Source organism: Nuphar pumila, chromosome 10, assembly GCF_984573655.1.
Source record: "Nuphar pumila chromosome 10, dmNupPumi1.hap1.1, whole genome shotgun sequence".
Taxonomy (NCBI): domain Eukaryota; kingdom Viridiplantae; phylum Streptophyta; class Magnoliopsida; order Nymphaeales; family Nymphaeaceae; genus Nuphar; species Nuphar pumila.
This window is the reverse complement of record NC_143258.1, coordinates 110,084,921-110,111,302: the sequence shown is the minus strand read 5'-3', so window position 1 is coordinate 110,111,302 and position 26,382 is coordinate 110,084,921. Positions and strand designations below refer to the sequence as shown.

At 36.8% G+C, this 26,382-nt stretch overlaps 1 protein-coding gene across 2 annotated transcripts in view; it reads right to left on the bottom strand.

The window, feature by feature from the left end:
• Window positions 1-409: 409 nt before the first annotated feature.
• The window catches only part of LOC149827880 (protein EARLY FLOWERING 5-like), a 34,165-nt gene continuing 8,192 nt past the window's right edge, over window positions 410-26,382 (bottom strand). Inside the window, exons 3-9 of one of the 2 annotated variants that reach the window (XM_090018281.1) lie at window positions 23,395-23,480; window positions 9,303-9,352; window positions 9,148-9,214; window positions 4,689-4,770; window positions 4,173-4,606; window positions 2,867-3,379; window positions 410-894 (exon numbers count right to left, since the gene is read on the bottom strand). In XM_090018281.1, the coding sequence (XP_089874407.1) occupies window positions 676-894; window positions 2,867-3,379; window positions 4,173-4,606; window positions 4,689-4,770; window positions 9,148-9,214; window positions 9,303-9,352; window positions 23,395-23,480 (1,451 nt within the window). In that variant the 3' untranslated portion in view covers window positions 410-675. Of the gene's footprint in view, window positions 895-2,866; window positions 3,380-4,172; window positions 4,607-4,688; window positions 4,771-6,893; window positions 7,013-7,085; window positions 7,111-9,147; window positions 9,215-9,302; window positions 9,353-23,394; window positions 23,481-26,382 lie in introns of those variants that run through there. The other variant, XM_090018282.1, reaches the window with a different exon arrangement.

Below are 26,382 nucleotides of genomic sequence, written 5' to 3'. Positions count from 1 at the left end.
TAGTCATTTAGAAAATTACTGCGAAGTGTGGTATGACAAAATCTTAGGTGCTCATGGAAAACTTCGACAGATTATTGAACATGTGAGCGCAGAAGGTGCCTGCAATGGAAGAACATATTAGCCAGCCCAAACAAAAGCAGATTTTGTGTTGCCTTAAGCCTATTATGAGAGATTTCTTCCTATAAAGAAAAAACCTAGTAGAGTTCATATTCTCAACTATACTTGGATTTCCTATCCCATAAAGATCCAAACAGCTTCAGCTTGATAACTAACTTATTCAAGTCAAGGATTAAACCGCATCACAAACTAATGAAATGTCATCAACAGAAAACTCAGTTCATGAAAATATTCATGGTGCGAGCAAAATCTAACAGTATTAGACAAAGAATGAATGAGGTCTAAAACTCCATTGGCAAATATCCACATCTAGTTTTCTTGAATTATTTGCCAGTTGTTGACATTAAGATTGTAACAAGAAATCCTTGTATTGGAATCAAGCAGTAAAGCCAGATTGCTGAATGACACCAGCTAACATCATCCTTTACCCCAGGCTACAAAATGCCTGGGGCAGGATGAACAACCTTTAACAAAGGGCCAGCCCCTACAAACTGAGTTTCAATTAGCGCAGAATCAAACATGAGCTGATTAACCATATACATGACACAGCCTAAATACCTAACTGTCAAGAGCACCCAGTGCCTTCATGTCTTCTAAGAATGCCATGTAGGAGTCATCAATGCTCTGCACTTTAGGCCCAGCCTTGCCAGACTGAACTTGGACTGATGACTCAGTCTTTGCAGGTGCTAACAATGGGCTTGGGGTCGCTGAAACACTAGAAGCTTTTGGTTTTGGTTTCTGGATGATCTCCCTCCTCACTCGAACTGAAGCTGGAACCTACATAGTTTGCAATAAAGTTACAAGCATCGATCAGTTACAGTATAAAACACTTTCTTCTTACAGGTTTTTAATGTTTCTGAAGAGAAACTAATGCTTGATTAACGTGTTCATGCAGACTTGTTGATCTGTGTACCTGGTCGAATCTGATAAGGACACTTTTGGAAAGTGGGAAAATGATTTTTCATATCACAATGAATCGCTTTCTCATGTAACAAGTTTACATCAAACATGGCAGTTATTATCCAAAAGTCATCACAATGAATCACTTTCACAGGACACCCTCCCCATATGGCTTCAGTTACCACAAAAACAGTGCTAACCCATAAAATGTAACTAGGTCGGACATAAAATTATCAAAATCAACCTAATCGAATCTATACAAAATAAAACCTTGATTTGGATTTGATATTGGGTCAAATACTTATTCATTGAAATACAATTAATTTTGCATCTAACACATTTAAATTTAGATTTTACCATGAACCATACCTAAATGAATAATATTAGATCCAACCCATTTGGATATGAATCAAATCCAATTCAAAAGATTAGTTGAACCTGAAACTGATTATAGCATAAAACAAACATGACAAACTGAACACAATTCATATAGGTCAGAACCAGTGTTGTTAAAATCGCGCCTCAAGGCGCAAAAAGTGCACCTCGCCTTGAGGCACATGTCTGAGGCGTAAATGACAAAAAAATTAAAAAAAATGCATTTTCAAAACATAAAAATGTATTATTTACTATTATTTTAATAAAATGCATTTTTTAACATTAAAATAACAAAAAAATAGTTTTTTATTAATTAAAAACTTCAAAAAAATTGTGTCCTCATATCTTATTTTTCAAAACATTTTCAAACTTACAAGTCGAACCTGCTCATGCGTCCTCATGTTGACGCGTCTTTCTGACATACATTGAGATGGATGGTCATCAGCAGTGGAGCTGTATGCTAAGCGAATCTGAGTCCAATCTGAATGCATGTTTGGATCTTACTTGAATGATGCAAATATGGAAATAATATGCCAGACTTGGATTGGATATTTGACAGTATCAGATCCATTTGGTAAGTCTAAAACCAAACTAGCATTGATGGTAGAGAAGATAGTTAGGGTAATGAATATCCTGTGTAGTTTTTCTCGTGGAACTCATTTAGAAAATAAAAACCAATAATTTTTTGTATAATTATGTGTTAGGAAAAAGTAATTATGTATAATAATTTTTTTGGTATTTATTTGAGATTTTATATCTTATTGGTTGTTCTTTTATCAATAAAGCAATTTTTAATTTGTATTTTTAGATATTTTTTAAAGTATTTTTTAAGTTTTCAAAAAAAAAATTGAGGCTTACGCTTTACGCCTCGAGGGCTATGCCTCGCCTCAGTTTTTGGTGGAGCGCTTCACTACGCCTCAATGCTTTTCACAACATTGGCCAGAACAAACATAAGAAGCTGATACACAGCTTCACAAAAATGAAATGATTCATTTTCATGTGATTTACTTTCATATGTGAAAATAAATTCCTTTTTACTAATGCCCTAAAGGATGGTAACATCTTAATTAGCAGTATATGGATATTGAAAACATCTTCATTTTTTCACACAAAATGGCACTACATAGTTTTTGTCAGATCATGCCGGGAGACTTGAGAAAAAAATTGCAAAAACAATTGACAAATGTTTAGAATTTAAAACATTACTTAGAGGGACTTGTGGATCTTGGGTAGAGAGGTGGAGTTGTTTTTTAATTATTCTGAAAAGCATGCACACATGAACACATTCATTCATGAAGACATGCATATACACTCAAGAAAGGAGGAGGGAAGGATGGAAGGAAAAAAACAGAGGCCAAAACCACATTCCAGAATACCATAGCAATCCCACTTATGTGTAACATGCTGTAACCAGATTATTATAGGGTAGCATGAAATGGAGCCTAATCAGCAAATACAGGTTGTGCAACCTTACCATAGCTGTAAGTTCAGGAGTATGTTGTGCAAGAGGCCTTTTCACCACAGTGGACACTGCTGATTTAACATAGGAAGGTTTTGGAGGAACAGGAGGCCTGGCAGAAGAGTGATCATCTTCTTGAAGAGGAGGTGCTGCAACCATGAGTGGTGGTCTCAACATAGTAGGTGGGGCAAAAGGCATCTGAGGAAACGGAGGGGGTGGTCCAGGTGGCATCATTCCAGGAACAGCAGCTCGAATAGGTAGTGGAGAAGGCAATGTTGGCCTCAAATCTGGCGGTGGTGGCGGTGGTGGGAAGTGTGACACACCAGGTGGCAAAACATCAGTTTGCATGGGATGGAGTAGAGGCAGGCGTGGTGGAGGTGGTGGTGGTGGAAGCTTCCTAGAAAGATCTTTTACTCCAGCAATATTGGCTTCAGAACCAGGGGTTGCACCTAATGTTTGAGGTTTTGCGACTGTTGGTGGCAATCCAGGTGGGGGTGGGGGTGGGGGTGGAGGAAGTACAGCTGCAGCCTGCAATAGTGAAAGCCACTATGAGATGACCATACATCAACATGTTCCATAAACAATGAGTACTTCATATTAAAATGGTCTAAAGAGAAATTTATGAAAATTTCTAAAACATACTTTATGAAAAATGAACAGAACCATGAATGAAACTACAAGATAAACCTGTATGACTAGTGAATTGATTTATTTCATGGCTACCTTTCACAGCATTGAGTGAAATTCAAGTAGCCAGACATAACAACAAAAATATAAGACAAAAAAGCTATTAATCCAAAACAGGAATTATACTAAGTAGATCTTCCAACAAAACTAAAATTCTTTTCCTATTCGCAGGAAATACACAACCAGCCTAGTGACAACAGAGACTTGCTACAAACGCCAGTTAGCAAAGACTGTGACATGGATGGCTGTAAAATAAAAAACTTAAAAAATACATAAAATAAAACTAAAGGCAAGGAAAGCAGCTTTGAGTAGCACAGGTATAACAAGAGAAGCCTGTATGTTTAGCAGGACAAAGTACAACAAATCCCCAAAGGATTCCTGAAAACAACTATACTAAAATATCAGTAGAAGTTAATAAAAAACAAGTTGAAGAAAATGAGAGGGATTACGTGAAAATACCAGGTTGACAAGGAAAAAGGAAAAAAAATCATACCAGAGAAAAAATTAAATCGCAGTGTAACATCACAAAAATGACAATCATGTGAACATTGTACATATGAAAAAGTGCCACATAGAATCACTTATAACTGCACAAAAATAACAAAACATGGTCATATATGAAACACATACTGACCCGATCAGACTCTTTGGCATTTCGGCCATCTGATAGGGAATTTTGATCTTTCTCCTTGACATTTTCTACAGTTCCTGGTGGAGGTGGTTGTGTAGGTCTAGGTGGTGGTGGTGGTGGTGGTGGTGGTGGCGGCGGTGGCAGTAGCATGGTGCAGACAGGAAGTGGATCTTTGGGTGGGGGCCCTGGTGGAGGTGGTGGTGGAAGCAATACTGGACCCGAATCACCAATTGGCTTTGGTGGAGCTGGGGGATGCGGGGGTAAAGGTAGTGAGGCAGGAAGAGAAGCATCTTCAGTGGGGGCTGCTTCACCAACATTTGGCAATCGAGGTGATGGTGGAGGTGGAACAGAAGGAACATCCAAAACAGGATCTTCCAACTCCGATTTTGATGTTGATGCTTCTCCACTTGATGAACCTGACAAGGGAATCCTGGGACCTGCAATTGACAAGAAACATGATGACAAACTCATCAGTTTTGAGAGAGAGAGATTATGAATGGCACAAACACCAAAGCATACCTATTGATGATTTGTACATTGGAGGTTTTCCAGGTGGTGGTGCACCAGTAGGATTCAGAGTTGGATGGTAATAAACAGAGTCCTGCACATGAAAATAATAGATATGACCAGATATAATCAGACAGGGAATTGAAAAGAAAAAACTGAGTACAAAAACAAGGGGCCATATGTAAAACCCGCAAAATTTTAATGAATTGTTAAATCAATAAAGGAGATTTCTTTTTATTCAATTTTTGGAATCTAAATTTTGATAAATAGTTGTTGAAGAAAATGAAATTTTGAAATAAATTTTTATACTCAAATGAAATTAAAGGTTCGAGGAATTCAACCCGAAATTGGAATTCTACAATTTAAATTGTTGGATCTAGTATTTGGATGTGGATCTCTGGTAGATCCAAAACCCATTATGGAAGTGGATTGGATCCAATCCAATTACATTGGATTTGGTGTTTGGATGCTGGATCTTGGATAGATTCAAAATCCATTCTAGAATTGGATTTGAATTTTAATTGACCCAAATTGAATGCAATCCAAATAATATTCAAAACCAAATAGGAAACCTAAATCATAAATCTGATTAGGATGTCAAAGAATTAAATATAGTTTTTAAAATAGTAGAGGATAAGGTGGCTCGACCCTGATGAGGCCCACCTACCCAAGAGGCTAGGGTCGATCCTCCTCCTCTCTCTCTTGGTGGCATGTGTCACCCAATTCAAAAATAATAAATATATATACCAGGGTTACCGGAAGCACCATAGGACATGGGGAAGCACACTTCCCCGAATCGCATTTCGAAAGCATGAAACGTGGCACTTTCGAAACGTGCTGAGAAGCGCCAAAAAATTTTGTGAAGCTCGATTCCCCTCGCTTCCCCTTCTTTTTCATTTTTTTGTGCTTTTATTTTTTTTCTCTCTCTCTCTCTCTCTCTTTTCGCCTCCCCTCACTTCCTAGGTCGCTTCTGATTCGCTTTCGAGACGATTCCCAATCGGCTTCTAAATTGTCTCATGTTTCCCGCTTCCTATAATTTTGTAAGTGCCTCACTTCCCGCTTCCTCTTTCTGAATCGCTTCCCGCTCCCACTTCCCCGACTGGCAACTCTGATATATACTATAGAAAGAAGAAAAACATATATACATTAGGCAAGTGAGGGGCATTCCTCCTAAATGGGGCATCTTACTTAAATAACACAAAATCCACCTTATGTGGACTTAACATGTATGAAAGCTAGAAAGAAGAAGAGTGGGTCGACCTCCCCTCTTTTCTCTATGGTAATGAATAAACAAAGAAAAGAAAGAAATAAATAAAGGAAAGACAAGAAGAAAGAAACAAAGAGAAAGAATTTTGAAAGAAATACTTACCTTTGAGTGAGAGCCTCAAATGGGCAAGAAGGGGGGTGTGGCCCCTCATCTTTCCATATTAGATGTGAGGCCCACTAGGGAAGGGAGTCTCACACGCCCAACCTTTCTATATCTCTCATTCTCTCTATCGAATTCTCTCTTTTCTCTTTATCATTTTCTCTATCTCTCAACTCCTCTCTCTTCCCTCTCATCTCTTCCACACGATTTGTGTGAAGAGCCCAGTAGCGGAGAGGTGTTGATCAGTGCTCGTAGGCGCACATTAGATCGTTGGGTTGATCATTCTCGTACATGTGTTTCTATTCAATCGACAGCAAGGTAGGGTACTTCAACCAAATCACGTAGATGGTGGACAAGCATAGAGAACTATGTTGGACACACGTCAAATATGTGTATCGATCCACTTTGATTTGATGAGATCAATGGCACCATTGGTGCAACTCAAAACCCCTAGTGTTATGTATAGGTTTTGATTAAAGAATGATAATGATATAGATTTTTTATCTTGAAATCCAAATAGCTAACGTTATGCATGGGTTTTGATTAAAGAATGATAATAATATAGATTTTTATTGTGAAATCCAAATAGTTAATGTTAAGCATGATCTATGATTTTAGATTTTTAAATTTTGGTGTTCGATTTAATTATTCTTTTAGGTATAGCGGTTTTTATTAAATATGATTTAAGAATCTTAGTATGTTTGGTACCTTGTTATTATTTTACAACGTTAAATGATACATGTAAATTGATTATTTCTTGTTAGATGAAATGATTTAAAGTTTAAGAAAGTAAATAGGAGATTTCTTTGGATTAGGAAAATAAGATGATATTACAGTTTATTTCTTTTTACCATTAATGTCATTAGGAAAATCTGATCACTTGTTCCAGATCTGCGTATAAGATTGTATTCCCAATTCATTTATGTTGTTAGTTGAATCACTTGTTTCAAATCTGCTTGCTTACATGTACCTGCACATAGAAAAAAAAATTATAAAACTCTGGCAGACCAGCTGGGGTCTGCCAAGCCTCAGCCGGCTACTACCTTGTGGATGACGGGACGCTGCACCCTGATGAACAGGGCAGATTCGGTCTGCTGTGTTGAGCAGGGTGGGCAGCAGCTGCTGCACCTGTTTAGGTGCAGCAGGCTGGGTTCAATCGAACCAACCTGCATATCAAAAAAAAAGTTGGGAGGCAGCCTGCTGAAGATCTCAGAACAGGTAAGATAAATATATATATAGGGGTGTTTGGAAATGAGTACATATATATATGTGTGTGTGTGAAAGACATATATGAAATCATACATATGTATGTATGAGAATACATATGTACATTAAATCAAATGTTTACATTTCACGAGTATATCATTTACTTTTGTTAAATGGATACTTGTAGGAATAATTGTTCCTTATTGAAACTGCGATGAAAGTAAGATTCTTTACGGTCCTACCCATCATTTTATGTGAACATAAAGCCGCTATCGTACAAGTTACAATTTCTATCACTTGTGCAAGAAAAGATTTATACTTCTTTCTTGAACTTTGCGAAAACACGTGATATGGGGTAGGCTTTTATTTTTTGCATTAAATTATATTTGTTTCGCATATGAATATCATGACCATTGTCCCGAACATGAAAGCATGTCATTGCAAGCATGTGTTTGATAATTTCTATAGTTGTGGGCATTTACATGGTTTATGAATGTGCAAAAACTCAGAGCGGGTTCAACAGAACCTCGATAGTGCCACACGAGCACTTGGAATGTGTTTGTGTGTCATGCCAACACTATGTTGTAATGGTGTCCTAAGTGCACCTGTGTGATCACCTACGAATGGACCAACGAGGTACTCCACGTACGCCCAGATAGTATTAATGAATAAAGTGCATAAACATTAACATAAATCAAGGCTTGGCCGGTTTCGTACCGGGGCTTGTTTCCGAACCTCGTTGTTGTTCCGACACCATGAGTACACTGGATGGGTGATCATAATGTATCATAAAATAAGGAATTTACTACCACACTGGTGTAGTTGGTGTTCTTACCATGATGGCAGACACATTTTGTACCTTTGTGCGGTACATGGGATCTCGAAGCCCTGGTTTCACAATGAGACAGGTACAACAATGTCATAAACATTAAACTAATAAGATTAATACCCATCTAGTTTTGGGGTTACCTTGAAGAGGGTAGATGGTACAGACTCTAGTGTGCTGGTGATGTATGCCCAAACTTCCTACCAGTGGCAATAGCTTGATGGTTCATCGACCCAAAGAGTTAGGGAACCTAGTCTACTACTTTTGTCCTAGTGGGGTAGATCCTACAACTTCTTCAGAAGTCAAATGCATCCTGCAATTTTAGCTTTTAAGGGAGTCCTCTCGGTCATTACACCATCCTTTTAAGAATCTGTTTCAAATAGTCATTCAGAGTATTAAATCATTTAAGCATAAATACTCCCAAATGGTTTTATCTATCTCAACATAATCGAACTGCGTGTACCCGCAAGGGGTTAATTATGAAACATAAAAGATAATTGTTCAGCTTTACTTTTCTGAATATAATTGACTTTACATATTGAATCATGTGGATGCACTACGGTTAGTTATATGATGTACTTTGAGATATATTAATGAATGTTATGATGTATGTTCTTTGATTTGCACTAAGATTAACTTTGGTATATACCTTGAACATGTCATTTCTGAGTATTCAACATTTAGATCATCATAATGCACGCTCTTATATGTCTGGTACATTGTTTGCGTGCTTAGGAACAAGTTTCCCTACTGAAACAAGTGTAGTCTGATTGGCATTTTGCCAAAAATCTACAGGTTAGGAATGATGATGTGGGAGCTGTTGATGCGGGAGCTGTTGTGGGATGTTGCGGATGCGGGAGTGATTCACACAATCTCTAGGGATCCTGGCCATTGTTTATTTAATTGAACCATTTATCATTTTTTTAATAAATTTCTTGTAATAATTCATTTAAATATTTTTAAGTGATAAACCGCTAATTTTATTTGCTTTAATCAATGTCATGTTTGGCTAGTAACACCTATAAAAAAAATTATCGAAAAATTGAGTGAAATTTTGGGGCGTTACACCATACCTCCGGTTTTGGATGCTTTTCTCTTTCCTCTTCAGCAGTTGTTCGTCGACGAGGAAGACCCAAGTGACTGGAACAACAACCAAAATGCTAACACCAAATGAAGAGAGGAAAAGAATAAAACCAAAGATCGAAACCAAAATCAAATAGTAATTTACCTAAACATAACTGGTGCCTCTCCTTTGTCATGCACTTTTTCTTCATACTCCTGTTAAATTGATCCAAAGGCCAAGATATAAATGCACAAGAAATTCAATAGAGACAAGAAAAATCAAAATAAAATGTACATAAAAGTCACAAAGTTGCAAAGTAGCACTACATACTAAACAGTTAACTAGTAAGCAACTTAATCAAGCTTGGGAAGAAGGTCCAAAAGTTATTTTCAACCAAGAAAATGGCACAAATGCTTGAAATCTTGAAACCACAACACCACTCGGTAACAACATAATAGACAAGTTAACTTCCAATATGAATAGACGAATCCCCAGAGATAGGTGAAACCAATGGATGATGTTACAGATTTTGAGGCTAAAGATTTAAGAATAAGAAGCAACAGGTCAAAGGAAACTTGACAAATTCTAACATACAATGCCCGGAAGCAGTATTAAACTATTAATAAAGTCATCAGATGAAGAAAGGCCTAGCTTCCTGCTGCAAAGGTGCCTATATATGTATATATGCATGTGCAATATGTATCCAGGGACGTGCTTGTCATTTTGTTTTATGTATAGGCTTTTTTTATCTTTTTGTTTATTTCACTCCTCAGTAATATGTAACTATTTCAGAGGGCATTTTGATTATCTTTAATTCCTTGTTTTGTTCTCAGGGGGATCATGGGTTTACGTATGTATACTGGACCCTAAAGAAATGAATATTAATTTCACCCCACATTATTTCTCCCCCTTTCCAATCCTCCAGCTTGTAAGACGGCATCAAGATCCTTTAGAAACTAGGGAGAGTAATTTGTTTCAAGCTTGAAGGGTGAAATAGAAGCTAAATGATTGATCAAAAGTGAGGGATATCTGTTCTTGTTGCTGAGCATGATCTTCACAGATGATGCCACTTCCACCTTGAACAGCTATTCAAAATCAAACATGCTTGATGATGGAATTGTTCGCATCTGCTAGAGCACCTCAAGACACAATTGGAAAAATCAGTTCCCAGGTCATATGGACCGATATTGAGTGGATTTTGAAAACTTTTAGGGATTTTCAGTTTTTACCAAGGAAAACTTGGCCTGCTTGGAAATATCAGACTTTCTGTTTCAACAAGGACGTTGCTGCTTGTTCTTGCTTTTATTTGGACTGTTTTTTATAATAAAAGAAAGCTAGAATAGGTTTTAGAGGTTTTCTAAAAGGGGTGGCAACTGGGTTTCAGGCCTACTGTGTAATATTGCAGCCTGTTGCACTATTTTTGGCTTGATAGCAGTACATATGACTCCATTCATGTGCTTTTTGGGTTTGCAGAGGTGGATTGGCTAGTTCTTATTGAAATGTGAGAAACTGGCACTTTATTATTTTGTTGGTTGGCAAGCGTGGAGATCATTTCAACGTCATAAAGGTAATGATGAAGGTGAGGGAAGAATTTCAAAGCAAGGATAACTAGATTGTATACCTGTCTCGCTACTGACTTGCCTAAAAATTTGACTTTCACCGCATTCAAGGTCCACTTGTTACTTTGTTGGCTATTTTTACTCCTTTGGCTAATAGATAATTGCCTTGTGTTATGTGACAAGAAACCAGTCTATACTCGTTAATAATGTTCCATTTCAGCTTCAATTTTCACAACTGATTGTAATATCTTGCATATCATAAAATTTTGATACAATTACTTAATCCTTCTGGTAGATTGTCAATTCCAATATTTGCCTTGTTCTTGGTTTAGCTATGAGTCTTATATTGGTTGGTCATGCTATCAACTTTAATTGCAAAATTCTTGTGTATGAGACTTCTCAAGAAAATTGATGGGATCTGGTCATAGAAAATGTTGTCTCTACTATCTAAGTAGTTTGAATTTACTGTCATCTTTTGTCCATTCTTATGCTATAGTCATTAGTGACCTATAAAAAATGTGGCCTTTTCAACTGTCATATATCATCCTCAGGACTTTGGCAAATAATATCCTTTGGAAGCTAGAACCAAGTTTAAAGATTTCTAATAGGATCACATTTTAATCATACACCTTTGGAAGGTCAACACATTGCCCTTTAGCAGGAGTGAGCCCCTCTTTACTGTTAAAACATATGTAATAATACCATAATACCCGATAGGGGTATTATGGTCATTTCACAAAGTACCCCATAGGGGTACTTATTTTGTTTCTCGTATTTCACTATTTTTTATTTTTATTTTTAATTTTATTTTTGTATTTTTTGGATACCGAAAAGGGGCCCCACAATGGAGTCGTTGGGGCCCCCAACGGTCACATATGTGACCGTTGGGGGCTCCCAACGACTCTATTGGGAGCCCCTTTGGTCTCCTCTTCTTATAAATAGGGGGAACCCCCCATGTATGTTGTATTGCTCTTGAGAGCTCCTCTTCAATAATAGTGATATTATTTTTCATGTGTGTAGCCTTTTTATAAGGCCCTTTGTATATCCCTTAGTGGATTTTCTCTCTTGTGCTTGTTGCACTTGTCCGTGTGGGACATAGTGAATGCTTTAGCATTCTTGGTTACTTCCGCTTATTTCATTACATGGTATCAAAGCCATAAGATCTTCTAAAGGTAAAATCTTGTCTCTCTCTACTTCCTTTCTTTCTCACATCTTCCTTGTGTAGCAATGGAAGTCAAGATCGATCTATCATTCAAACTCAATGGAAAAAATTACATGATGTGGGCATCCGCAATGGAGAATAATCTCAAAGGCAAGAAGCTTTGGGGTTATGTAATGGGAACCGTTCCGGAACCCCAACTTAAGCTCACAAAGATGGAAGGAGATCAAGAGAAAGCACTTGAAGGCGATGCTCGTCTCAAGGCCATTGAAGATTATAATCATCAAATGGAAGATTGGGAGAGCAACCATGCAAAAATCCTAGCATGGTTTATGAATAATGTCGAACTTAAGGTATGTGCAAATATTGCAAAATTCCGCCGGGCAAATGAAGCTTGGTTTTTTATGAAGGGTATGTTTACCCAAAAGGATCTTGCAAGAGCTTATTTCTTGCAAGAAAAAGTAAGAACCACAAAACAAGGAGACATGAGCATACAAGATTACTATAGTGCTCTAAATCCTTTGTGGGATGAATTGGCTCTTTTAGAGCCTAAATGGGTATCTATGGAGGATGTGGTTCTAAGACAAAAACAAATGGAACAAGATAGATTGTTTCAATTTTTATTTGGGCTTCGTCCCGAATTTGAACAAGTGAGATCCTCACTTCTCCATAGATCCACGTTTCCTCCCTTAGAAGAAGCTATTGCCGAGATTACTCAAGAAGAGACTAGGCATAGCATGGGTAAAAGCATAGAGGAAGTTCTTGCCGTATCTAAACCCGGCAATCATGTTAAAACATACAAACCACCTCATTTTGGTAAGCAAGGGAGTGGTGGAAGAAAAATGATTATATGTCACCATTGTTATGAGCCGGGACATATTAAACCCGTTTGCCCAAAGCTAAATGGAGCATTCAAGCCAAAGGTGGCTTCCGTTGAAGAATCCACCACCAAAGAAGATGACGGCAAGAACGGGGATCTCAAAGATACTCTTGGACAAATCTCCTTGGCTCTTCAACAAATTTTAAAGGTCACTTCTTCCACCTCCGGTGCCGCCATTGCCTCATCATCACCTCTCGGTACGTACTCTTGGATTTTAGATTCCGGAGCTTCTTTTCACATGACCCCTCATGAAAATGCATTAACCAATGTGCACACCAATTCAAAAATGTCTTGTGTCTCTACGGCCGATGGAACTTTTCTCAAAATAAATGGTGTTGGAACTCTTGATTCTAAAAATGTTCAAAATTTCCTTGTTCCAAAAGTTAGAATAGTTCCAAATTTAAATCTTAACCTCTTTTCCGTTTCTCAAATAGCCGACCATGGATGTGAAATATCTTTCTCATCCCAAGGGTGCTTTGTGCAGGATCTCCGGTCCGGGAAGCGGATTGGGCAAGGCCATAGGAAGGGCGACCTTTATTTTATGGATAATTTAATACTTCCAAATACCTCATTTTGTACTTATGTCCAAGACAAAAATATTGAAACTTGGCATAAAAGGCTTGGACATCCAAGTTACTCTAAAATGTATCTTTTTCCTTTTGGACACAAGTTTTGTAAAGAAAAAGATATCAATTGCAAAGATTGCATTTTTGGCAAAATGAAGTCTACTCCTTTTCCTATTAGATCCTTTGTGACAACAAGACCTTTTGAATTGGTGCATTCCGATGTTTGGGGGTCATCTCCGGTTCTATCTAAAGGTGGTTATTCATATTATGTTACTTTTATTGATGATTATACTAGATATGTATGGATTTATTTTCTTAACTTTAAATCGGAAGTTTTTAACTTCTTTAAAGAATTCCATGCAAAAATTCAAAATCAATTTCAAAGTCAAATATCCATTCTTAGATCCGATTCGGGTGGAGAGTACTTATCAAATGATTTTCAAGCATATCTAAAACAACATGGCATTTGTCATCAAAAATCTTGCCCAAGAACTCCTCAACAAAACGGTCTAGCGGAAAGAAAACATAGGCATATTTTGGAAACCACTAGATCCTTACTCATTTCTAAAAATATTCCTAAAAATTTTTGGGCCGAAGCCGTGTTAACCTCCACCTATTTAATCAATAGGATGCCATCTTCAAAATTGAATAATATCTCTCCTTATGAAAAACTTTTTAATATGACACCCGACTACAATCGTCTTCGGATTTTTGGGTGTAAATGCTTTGTTCTTTTACATAAAAGAGATAAATTGTCACCTAAAGCAATAGAATGTGTATTTTTAGGATATGGTGAAAATCAAAAAGGCTATAGATGCTTTGATCATAAAAACAATAAGTTATTTGTCTCCAAAGATGTAACCTTTTTAGAAGATGAAAATGGATTTGACATATTGGAAAAATCAAATGAAATTGATTATATGTTTATCAATGATCTTTTAGAAGATTCAAATGATGACTCTTTGAGTCATCCGGAAATTTTAGAAAATACTCATGATTCTCATGATGATGATGTATCACCAACTAATGGTGACAATCTCCAAGTATACACTCGGCGTGAGGAAGCCCAACCTATTAGTGCTTTAGAAAAATTCTTGCGGCTTAATGAACCCCTAGAAGAAACCTCCCTTAGGCGTTCTTCTAGAGAATCAATTCCACCTAATAGGTTTGTCTCATATGAAACTCTTTCACCTAAATATAGAGCTTGTCTAATAGCCTTGCATTCTTACTATGAACCCTCCCATTATAATCAAGCAAAAAGTATACCTCATTGGGTTGAAGCAATGAAAGTTGAACTAGATGCTTTAAATAAAGCTAAAACTTGGGAAATAGTTCACCTTCCTCCAAATAAGAAAGCTATAGGATGTCGATGGGTCTACAAAGTCAAAACAAAAAGTGATGGTTCCCTAGAGCGCTATAAAGTTAGATTAGTTGCTAAGGGATACTCACAAGAATATGGCATCGATTATGAGGAGACTTTTGCTCCCGTGGCTCGCATGACAAGCGTTAGAACTTTAATTGCGGTAGCATCATCTAAGAAATGGCCTATATTCCAATTAGATGTTAAAAATGATTTTCTTAATGGTCAGTTGAATGAAGAAGTATATATGGACCCTCCGCCGGGAATCAGTGTTAATCAAGGTCAAACCCTTCGGTTATTAAAAGTCTTATATGGTCTTAAACAAGCCCCTAAGGCTTGGTATGATAGATTTAGTGCTATCATGTTACAATTGGGATTTCGCTCATGTTATACTGACACTGCTCTTTTTGTTAAAAATACAGGTAATAGTATCATCATCCTTCTGCTTTATGTTGATGATATGATCATCACTGGCAATGATGAAAGCGGTATTCTTAAAGTTAAAAATATGTTAAAACATAATTTTGATATGTCTGATCTGGGTTTTCTCAGGTACTTTCTTGGTATAGAAGTTGCATACTCTCCTTGAGGGTATATACTGTCACAGATGAAGCTTGCTGCCGACATATGTTCCAAATCTGGGATTTCAGATGATAAAAAGGTGGAGACTCCTGAGGTTATCAATGCTAAACTACGACTGGAGGATGGAGTTCTGCTGGACGATCATACGCCCTACAGGCAACTCATAGGCTCCCTCACCTATCTGACTATCACCAGGCCCGATATTGCTCGTGTTGTGCACTCTGCAAGCCAATTTCAGCATGCTCCTACATTTGTGCATATGAGTGTTGTGCTCCGGATCATTCGATATATTAAAAATACTTTGACTAAAGGGCTATTCCTATCCTCAATCTCTTCCTTAGATTTACTAGCTTATACTGATGCTGACTGGGGAGGAAACCCAAATGATCGAATCTCAACTACTGGCTTTTGTGTGTTCCTAGGAGATTCGCTAATTGCTTAGAGGTGCAAGAAACAGCAGAAAGACTCATTGTCTTCTACTGAAGCAGAATACAGGGCTATGGCAACCACTACAATGGAGCTGGTGTGGCTTCGAAGTCTTCTTCAAGATATGGGAGTCGAAATTACCGGGGCTTCGAAGCTTTGTTGCGACAACAAAAGTGCTATCTACATTGCCAGCAACCACACTTTCCATGAGAGGACGAAACATATTGAAATGGACTGTCATTATGTACGTGATGAATATCTTCGTGGGACAGTAACACTGCCATATGTCACTTCAGAATATCAACTTGCCGATTTCTTCACCAAAGCCCTGCCTGCTCCTCGCTTCTTGTTCCTCCTTGGCAAACTTTCGGTCATTCCCCCGTAAAGTTTGAGGGGGGGTGTTAAAACATATGTAATAATACCATAATACCCGATAGGGGTATTATGGTCATTTCACAAAGTACCCCATAGGGGTACTTATTTTGTTTCTCGTATTTCACTATTTTTTATTTTTATTTTTAATTTTATTTTTGTATTTTTTGGATACCGAAAAGGGGCCCCACAATGGAGTCGTTGGGGCCCCCAACGGTCACATATGTGACCGTTGGGGGCTCCCAACGACTCTATTGGGAGCCCCTTTGGTCTCCTCTTCTTATAAATAGGGGGAACCCCCCATGTATGTTGTATTGCTCTTGAGAGCTCCTCTTCAATAATAGTGATATTATTTTTCATGTTGTAGCCTTTTTATAAGGCCCTTTGTATATCCCTTAGTGGATTTTCTCTCTTGTGCTTGTTGCACTTGTCCGTGTGGGACATAGTGAATGCTTTAGCATTCTTGGTTACTTCCGCTTATTTCATTACATTTACATCCCCTTTTGATATTGTCCACTCAAAGCATAGAGATCTGCATCTATTACCTTAAATACAGGATCATGGCATTTTGTGATTTTTGTGGTTGACTATTCTACGTAGAGGTAAAAGAAGTGAGTTGCATGATACGTTAACTCACTACAATGGTTATATAGGGACACACTTTAACACAGTTTTGTTGAAAGAAACAGTTTAATACAAGATTGCTATAAATGGGAAGCAAAATCAAATAGTGGCGTGGGAAGCAGAAGAGAAAAGTGAGGGTATATCAAGTCCATGTGAAAAGAAAAACGAGAATGAATTTACTATAAAGTATAAGGACTTAATTAAGAAGCATTTTAGAATAATAACTTAAATAGAAGAAAAAAGTTATTTATTAATATGATAATAAATAATAAGCAGCAAATAACATATGAAATTTAGCATGAGATATCTATGAATTATAGGCACAGATATGAAATAGTGTACATGTCCTTATAATGAGAATAATTTTTTGAATGCTTTTGCCTTGGGATTATTCTTTTAAATGGACAACCTAAAACATCTTTGACTCAAAGAAGAGTAAGCTTTGTCATTTATGGTTTAGATTTGATTTAATCCAATTAAATCAGATCAACTATTTTTCCTTATAAGAATCACAATTCATTAACTGTAGCTTTTGAATGGATATGCAATTTGTATGTCAAAACCCTATGTCATTGAAACTGTTCTATGCATCACATAGTAAACGAGTTTCAAAAGTGCATAGTTTTCAGCTTCTGAAGCGGCTTTCCAAGAAGCAAGCTTCCAAAAATATGTGAAAAACTTCTACAAGCATGGTTTAATACAAGAATAAAGATGCATCATTTTGACTCTAGTGGAGATTATATGAGTGGACATTTGTAGGATTTTTTAATCAAAATTTGTGATTCACCAGAGATCCTGACCATATACACCAAAACAACATGGTGCTGCAAGATGAAAGAATAGTCATATCCTTCAGACCATGCAAGCTAAGTTTATTTCAGCTTTATTTCTTAGCGGTTTTCGTAAAGGCAATTTGCCACAAGTATACGTAATTAATAGGTCACCATATGTTGCCTTGTCTAGATACGCACCATTTGAATGGTTATATCCTCTTTAACTAGATTATTCTTCTCTTCGGGTCTTTACTTGTACTTGTTTCATTTTTCTTCCCATGAATGAAAGAGATGAATTACAATATTTGTCTTGCATATGTTCACGGCTGTAGATATGGTGATACAGCATTTTTATATAGTTATTCAATAGAATTAGAATATAATGTTACATGGTACAGAAATAAAGCTGAAGCATTCTGTTAAAAGCTCCATCTATCCAAGCATCTTCTTTTTAATGATCATTTACTGTTTTTCATAATAATCCAAGTAATAAAGAGCATTTGTTTGACAACTCTTTTCTTATTCCTCTTTGCAATGAGAGTAGCCTGTTGCTTCATCCTTTGTTGATGTATTTAGACTTATAATAACAAAAATCTGAAATGTGCTCAAACTTCTCTACACTGGATGGTAGACAAGAATTGTAATGTAGTAAAAGCCAGAGCCTGATCATTTTTACTAATATACAAATTCTACACATCACACACATCTTATGTTTCAATTTCACCATCCAGATTAGGCTTTTACAAGTGTTTCTCCTAAACATGGAGCTTTTCCAGCCTAGTACATTATACTGAGCTTCACACTTACCAAGAAGCATAGTCACAGATATCGGTGATATTTTCAAAATATCGAGATATTATCGCTGTAAAATCAGCAAACGATAATATAGGTAAAATATCGCAATATTTTGAAAATATCACCAATTTGATCATATCACAATATTATCACGAGAATATCGCAATATTCTCATGATATTATCAATTATTTTACTGCTTTTATTTATTTTTTTACATTTTAAATATGTTTTTCTTCTTTCTTTTACATGTTTACTTATTTCTTTTATTATTTATGTAGTTTTTGTCTAAACATGATATTTTCTTACTTATTTTTGTTATTTTGTATATTTTTTAAGCCCCGAGATTTATCACCAAACCTATAATATTGCGAGAAATAGCCTCCCCGAGATATAGCTAACACCGATATTTGTGACTATGCCCAGAAGCAGCAAGCCACTTTGACTGGAAACAAGCAATAGAGAAGGAAATCATTGTACTCAATGCGTGCATGAGATCAAGATAAAGACAAAAGAAGATGGTTTGACTAGCCCTACAAAGTAAACCTACAGCTGAAGTGCATAGTCAGCAGTTTAAGATAGATTATGCAGAGACTTTTACTCCAGTTGTACATGTGATCACTTCTTGCAACTGCATCCTATCAGGCAATGGCACCTATCCCAACTTGATGCTAGAAATGCTTTCATGAATAGAGATTTGGAAGTTCACATGCAGCTCTGTTCAGATAATTCAACTCCTATTGGTCAACTTTGCAAGATTTATCGACCTCTCTATTTAGAAAAAAAGAATACACCCCCTCCCCCCTAAGGCGTAATTTGAGAAATTCTATATAAAGTTGTTGATTCCCTTAGTTTTCAATATAGCTCACATGATCCAATTATGTTTCCTCTGCTTCAAAAGGTCGTATTATTTTATTGTTTTACGTGCATGACACGATCATCACTACTCATAATTTCAACACCATTATATTGATTAAGCGAAAAATTTAAAGTTATCTAGAAAGAAAACTTTAAGGATTATTTGATGTTTTTTTTCCTAGAAGTTTGCTTATTCACAGCGTAGTTACTTGCTGTCACAATATAAGTATGTAGTTGATGAGTAATGGGTAGGTGCTAAATGAAATATGCTAAATGAAACGTGCTAAATGAGTTTTTCAGGTTTTTTCATTTTATTTTTAAATTCTGACCGTACAGATGTGATCAATGTACTTGATTTTATAGGGATCAGCTCTTGAAGTGTTCGATTCTGACACATGAGTGGGTTTTTATAACGTCTGAAAAATCAACGTTCCAAAATCTTTGTAAATTTTCAAGGCTCCCAATATCTTTTTTTCATCGAAAATGCATGATCCAGGTGTGGAAAACTCCTAAATTGACCATGCCCAACACATTTATGGGGTCGGAACTGCAAAAAAAAAACACTGGAAGAGAAGAAAAACCCATTTAGCACGTTTCATTTAGCATATTTCATTTAGCACCTACCCATTACTCTGTAGTTGATTTGCTATCTCAAGCTAAACATGTTCATGACAAGAAAAAAGTGAAGACATCACCTGAAATGAATGTTAAGCTGCAACCTAATGGCGAACCACTGCATAACCCTATCATATATAACTATACAAGCAGTTGGTTGGAGGCTTGATCTACTTGACTATTTGTAGACCAAATATTTCCCTTGTTGTTCATCTAGAGGAGCCTCCATTCACTAGCACAGACTACAAGTACTCTCGGAACCATGCTGGATAGTAACCCATCACACGGCTCTCTAACCCAACCCATGGTGGATCCCAGGGATAGTCAAAGCACTTGATCCTTTACCCCAACCCTTGATGAGATGCTCCTCCCTGTCAATCAAGCAGCAATGCAGCTCGTGATAGGCTTCTTTAACGGCTTAGAAAAGCAAGAACTAGCAAACAACATTCTTTAATAATGACGCAAAATACATGGTTATGGCTTAAAATAATACCAAAATTGCTTGACTTCAACAAACCTTTGAATGACATGAGGATTGCCAATTCTGGACCTACTCCCATGCATTTATCAGACAATGAAATTTCATGAGAGGATGAAAACGCATTGCGATAGACTACCAATATGTTCATCAAGAGTACTTAACTGGAGCCATCTCTTGACCCTCTCTCACTTATATTGAAAAATGGCAGATTGTCCACAAAGTATCATCCTTTTCCACTTTTTTCTCCAAATTCTCATTAAATTTTGTTGGAACATTTCAAGATGTACTTATATATGCACAATGTGTCCAAGGAAGTGTTTGTTTTTTATTCATATTCAAAGGTATTTTAGTTGTTTGCTCTAAGAGTATGTTGATCATTTTTTATTATTCTTCACTTTGTATTGTGAGGGTTGTGGGTTCATGTGTGTATATTGAACCCCCAATAGAACAAATAATGTTATGACCCCAAATTATCTCGATTCGTTTTAATCAACCATGTCATAAGACCTATCATGGGTGATAACCTAAGTCACAGGGATTCGGCTAGCAGGGTGCCGCACCCGCGTCGACGCGACTCGACGTGGGTGCGGCATCGGGTGCGGTCAACCCAACCCTGGGTGAGTTGACCGCACTTAGGGTCATTTCGGTCCATTTTTTGGATTTTTTTTTTTAAATTTGCCCTATGAAATGGGCTGCAGAATTTAAAAAAAAATCTTTGGGCGGTGGGGTGGGGGGGGGGGGGGGCCGCCCGCGCCAGGGGGAGCCCCCGAACCCCCTTCCTGCAAGGGCAAAAACTATGAATCAGGCTCCACAACTCACCATGGACATGATCTTCTCTTTGAGAAAGAAATCTTTGACCGCCTCAGAAATGTCTTTAGATACAATAGACCAGAATGAAGTAAAGAAGCTATTTGGGTACCCATCTAAGCTTGGGGCGCTATCTCCATCAAGAATAAAGACCACCTTAACCACCTCCTCTTCCAACCCCACGGATCTGGACAACCTTTAAAAGGGTTACGATTGATGTAGCCCCTGACAAATAACTTGAAGAAATAATTTGAGGCCTCTCAAAAAATACTCTCTTCCCACCATATAGGATTTGTCCTCCCTCTGAAGTTAGTTCATTTGTTTAAGCTACGTATTGCGGTTTGTCATAAGGTGGAAGAGTTGGGATGATCTGAACATCCAATGGTCATTAACGAAGCAGCGAGCGATCGATCCTACTGGCGCAATAGTTAGGACCAACTTGCTTGTTATGCCAAGTAAAACAGGAAGACCCATAATCAATCTCTATCGGTCCTGCTAAGTCTATGAAATCATTGAATTCATTGGCACCCATATGATAGGTAGTCAAATCCTAACATTTAGAAATATGTTTGGTAACCTTCTCAGCACTAATGAGCAATCATGGATGCGGGACCCCCCTTCAATATATATATATATATATTTTTTTTTTGCCCTTGCCACACCCCCGCACCCAAGGTTTTTGAAAGTGCCGCACCCATGTGACATAGGTGATAACATAGAAAACCTATAGCATGCAGAGGCTAAAGGTATGCCAAGGACAAGAACCACAGAATGCAGAGGCTAAAAGTACCAAGTAGCACAGTTCTAGAAATAAGTCTTTAGGGCAATGCAGAGTATTAAAATTAGAGCAGAGGAAATAAAGACCATGTGTTTGCCTTGATCATGAATAGAAGTGTTTTATATGCTAATTGTTAACTAATGCAATTCAAGAGGAGAAATAGGCAGTGTGTGTAACCTTTCAAGGTAAGTTGATTGATTGCTAAACAGTACATCTTAACAAGGTAACAAACATGCATCACATGTTCAGAGAATGTTAGGAGTAAGATTTCACCACACCACAAAAGAAAGGAATTACATGAATTAGCAGAGGATTCAAGTCATTTTGCCTGCCACAAGTAATATGCAAATAGAGATCCAATAAGACAATAAGTATAACATGTAAATGCTCTAGAATCAAGACACGTACATGTTGAGCGTACAAGCATTAGTAATAAGATATTTCATAAAGCCTATTACCATATTTTAACTAAAATCAGCATCTAGAACCCTTGAAATGTTGTCTAATCTCCATTGTGCAGAAACTGAGGACATACAAACCACTACACTACTACAGGTATGTGGATATCACTAGGCTAAAATATATGAATGAATATTCTAAATTTTAAATTTCTTATTTCTGTGGTGAAAACATTATAACTTGTAGTAACCATAATGTGATACTATTATACTTTGCCTGACGGGAAAAAGAGAGAAAGAATTACTTCCTATTTTTACTCAAGGAAAAAGAGGAAACTAAGTTAATATTTTTAAATCGTGTTGTAGATTCTAGCCCTACATTACAAAGATTTAATATTTCTACATTGGAAAAAGCTTACCTTTATGACATATAGTAGCATATAAATAAAAGCAGCCATAATGCCAAAATTAGAAAAAAATGAAAAGGCGGCATTGAAATGTCACCAATATTGCAAAATATAGCAATAACAAGGTTTATTGAAATGTTTTCTAAAAGATTTATTTGAATGGGTCCCAACTCTCTCTCAACACTCCTTGTATTCCCAAATTAGCAATAACAGGTTTTGTTGAAATGTTCTCTAAAAGATTTATTTGATTTGAGTATAAACTTGGTATGCCAAAAGATGGATATTTACTCTCTCTCTCTCCCACCCTCCCACACGAAAAAAAATGGCACCCCAGAAGCAGTATACTTCCATTACTTGATGTTAAGTTCACATAAATTTTTGCCTTCAACAAATTTTAGAATATCATATATTGGTGTCTGACATCACTTCCCAGCATCGATAGGAATTTAATAAGTTCATAAATTAACGCTCCTTGTATTCCCAAAGGAGAACTCATAAGTCATAAATGTGTCATGCACTTTTTAAAAATTTGCTTAATTATTATAGTGGTGGCAACTAAAGATTTGTTAGGGTAAAATTTTACGTGAACATATAAGAATCATCAGAAGTGGTGAGCATCAACAAAGCTAAAGAATATCATACAGAAATTACACACGCCCCACCCCCTCCCCCCAAAAAAAATAGCAAGTATGGCCGATTTAATAAGCTAACAATCCAAGAAAGGTCTATAATCCAAATTAAGAAAGAAAAGAAAAAAATACATGTAAGAAATAGGCAAACAATAACTGTGATGAATGCAATTAAAATGACCAGACCAACCTTTCTTTTTTTCAGTACAAGCTTAAGTGTATCCTCAAGTTGTCTCTTTTTGTGCTTTCTTGCCTTGTCAAGAGCACCATCAGCCTCTGCACCAACAAACAGCTTATACATGTTAAAATTGCTAAAGAGAAATGGAAAATCTGCACAGAACTTCAGTAAGTGACAGCAATAATTTATAAAAGTTTCTCATACCAAGAGAACAACTATAACTGGATTTAAGGGCAGCTGAAGTGGGAGATTGATAAGTGAACATGTTTCTTAGAAACACCAAATTGAAAAAGGGATTGGAACATAGCATGTTTAAAATAAAACTTGATACAAATATTGCATAAAGAGATAGAAAGAACTTCAGCGGTTGCAGTTTCCTCATTCTTACTGCATGGGATGCAAGGAGAAAAGGTTAGTTAAAAGTTAAAACACTCGACAAAATAGGCGACCTTTTCTGGAAATGTATTTGTTTATGACTCCAGAATCTTTCCTTAGACATATTTCAGATGCATTCATTTCAAGGATTAGCCTTGAAAGACTCAAAGATGGAGTGGAATATAAAAAAAGTTTGATGCTTCTCCACCTAGATGTGTATCTGACGCAATGATGCTCGAAAACACATGCTTATCTACATGGGGTGTTTCATTTAAAGTATGTCATGGCCTCTAAAATTGCCTAGAATAGAAAAGAGATGAAAGTTTCATGGATAAGATAATAACTACTCCCAATACTCCAACTCTATGGTGGTCTCGGAGTCACTTGATTCTGGCAGTATGGGACCTATGTGCACTGAGAGACAAGTTAATGAATGAGGGCATGATAGCTCAATTTTGGGGGACGCAATGTTGATTGCTACCTACCTTGCTAATAGAATGCCTTCAAGTATTCAGGAATGGAAATCTCCTTTTAAATTTTTAGGTCCTAACTCAACTATGTTCCACGCTAGTGTGCATCCTTTTCCAACATTCATATACTAACTAGGGACAAGTTGGACCCTAAAACTACCAAGTGTATCTCTGTTGGATATCCTACAATTCAAAGGTTTATGTTGGCATGATTACATAGCCATGAGAAAGATGGTACATAAAGAGATAATAGAAAACATCTCTAAATCCCAAGAATAAAAGGGAGTGGGAGAAGGAGAATGAAATATCTTTAGATTTACCATATCTTCTAATCGCCCTTGATGATCCTCACCCTTCGTCCATTAATGAGGAACCCAAGGAACTAAAGATGCATACCCATGGAAAGAGGAATGTTGTCATGTCTCAAAATTCTATGTACACAAATGACGGCTTATCAAAGTCAGACAATCCTGAAGCTCAAGTGAAATAAACAACCAAAACAAGACAATGATAGTTCCATATTGAATGCCTATTGCCATGAGGGAATTGTACCACTTATACATTATGTCATTTTATTTTATATCAATCTATGTCAAAAGTCTTACAGGACATTCCCTGCTAACTACAACCCAATTCCAATTTATAAGCATATAGAAAGAGGCAATAAATAATTCAAGCAGAGAGAAGCAATGGAAAATGAGGTAGGGACCCTGAAGAAAAATGAGATGTGGCAAGTTGCAACTCTGTTTCCTAATAGGAAAGTGGTTGGCTGCAAGTAATACAGCCAAATGGATCTATTGAAAAATACAAAACAAAGCTAGCAATAAGGTTAGACTCAGACTTATGATTGATTGTCAAGATACCTTTGTTCCTACATCTAAACTCAACCAGATTACAGTGATGCAGTCCCTAGCAGTGGACAACTGTTGGACTTTACATCAGCTGGACATAAAATTTGTCTTTCTCCATGGACGTTAAAGAAGTTTACATGGCACTACCCAAACAGTCAAACAAACAAAGTGTGTAAAATAGAGAAAGTTACATATTGTTGAAGCAATTTCCAAGAGCATGGTTCAAAAAGTTCAACACTATATGTTTCTAATCTCTATTGGAGAAAACTAGAATTTTAGGGTGTAAAGCAGTGGATACACCTACCAAGCAGATTAAAGGAGAGCTAGTTGAGGATTTTGGTACATAGTGATAATGAGTTGAGAAATTTAGTTAATCATTACTAGATCTGATATCTCCTGCATTGTGGAAGTAAAGATTATTATTTTTAATAGAACTGTATGTACAGTAACAGACAGTCATTAAACAATAAATAATAAATTTCACAAAACATGGCATTTCATGAAAGATCTAAATAGATTGACATAGATTGTCACTTGTACATAAGATTTAGAAAAAAAAAAATCACAACTCCCTAAGTCAAGAAATTAGTTAGATAACACCTTCACCAAGGCAGTTGGGAGATTAAGACTTGTTGAGATTTTCAACAAGTTGGGGATGATAGAAGCACTTGCCCCAATTTGAGAGGGGAGAGTTAAGAGAGTCGAGCCTATTTTTTGTCCAGTCTATGGTTGACCTCTCTATGGAGGTTTGACAAAGGAGTTTAGGACCTGTTGTCTTTCTGTAACATCTAAAGGGTATTTCAATCAATCACATGATACAAGTAGAAGTAGGATATCATGCCCTAATGTAGACCATAATCCCTACTCTTTTCTTTCCTCTTCTTTTGTCTGCAACATCTAAAGGGTAAATCCAATCAATATCATCTCCATCAAATGTTGACATAACACATCCATGTTATCTAAACACTCCTATGGGTCCATAGTATTGGTATTTAATCATGTCCGACACTGACACCACAACACACTCTTTGACATGGTTCTGCCATGGCTATTTCAATTTTCAAGATGTCTGACACTGTTGGACATGCTGAACACTGTTTGCCAAGTGTTACACACTCCACGTGTAGTCTAGGGAAACAAAAAACCCAAGAATGTTACATTTTTTCCTTTTCCTTTTCCTTTTCCAAGTATCTATTATATCATGAACAGTGTTGATCTCTAGCGCCAAAAAATAGCCGAGTTTTATTTTCTAATTTTCCTAGTCATGCAATCACATTTTCTTATTCTTCCCTTCACTTGCTCCT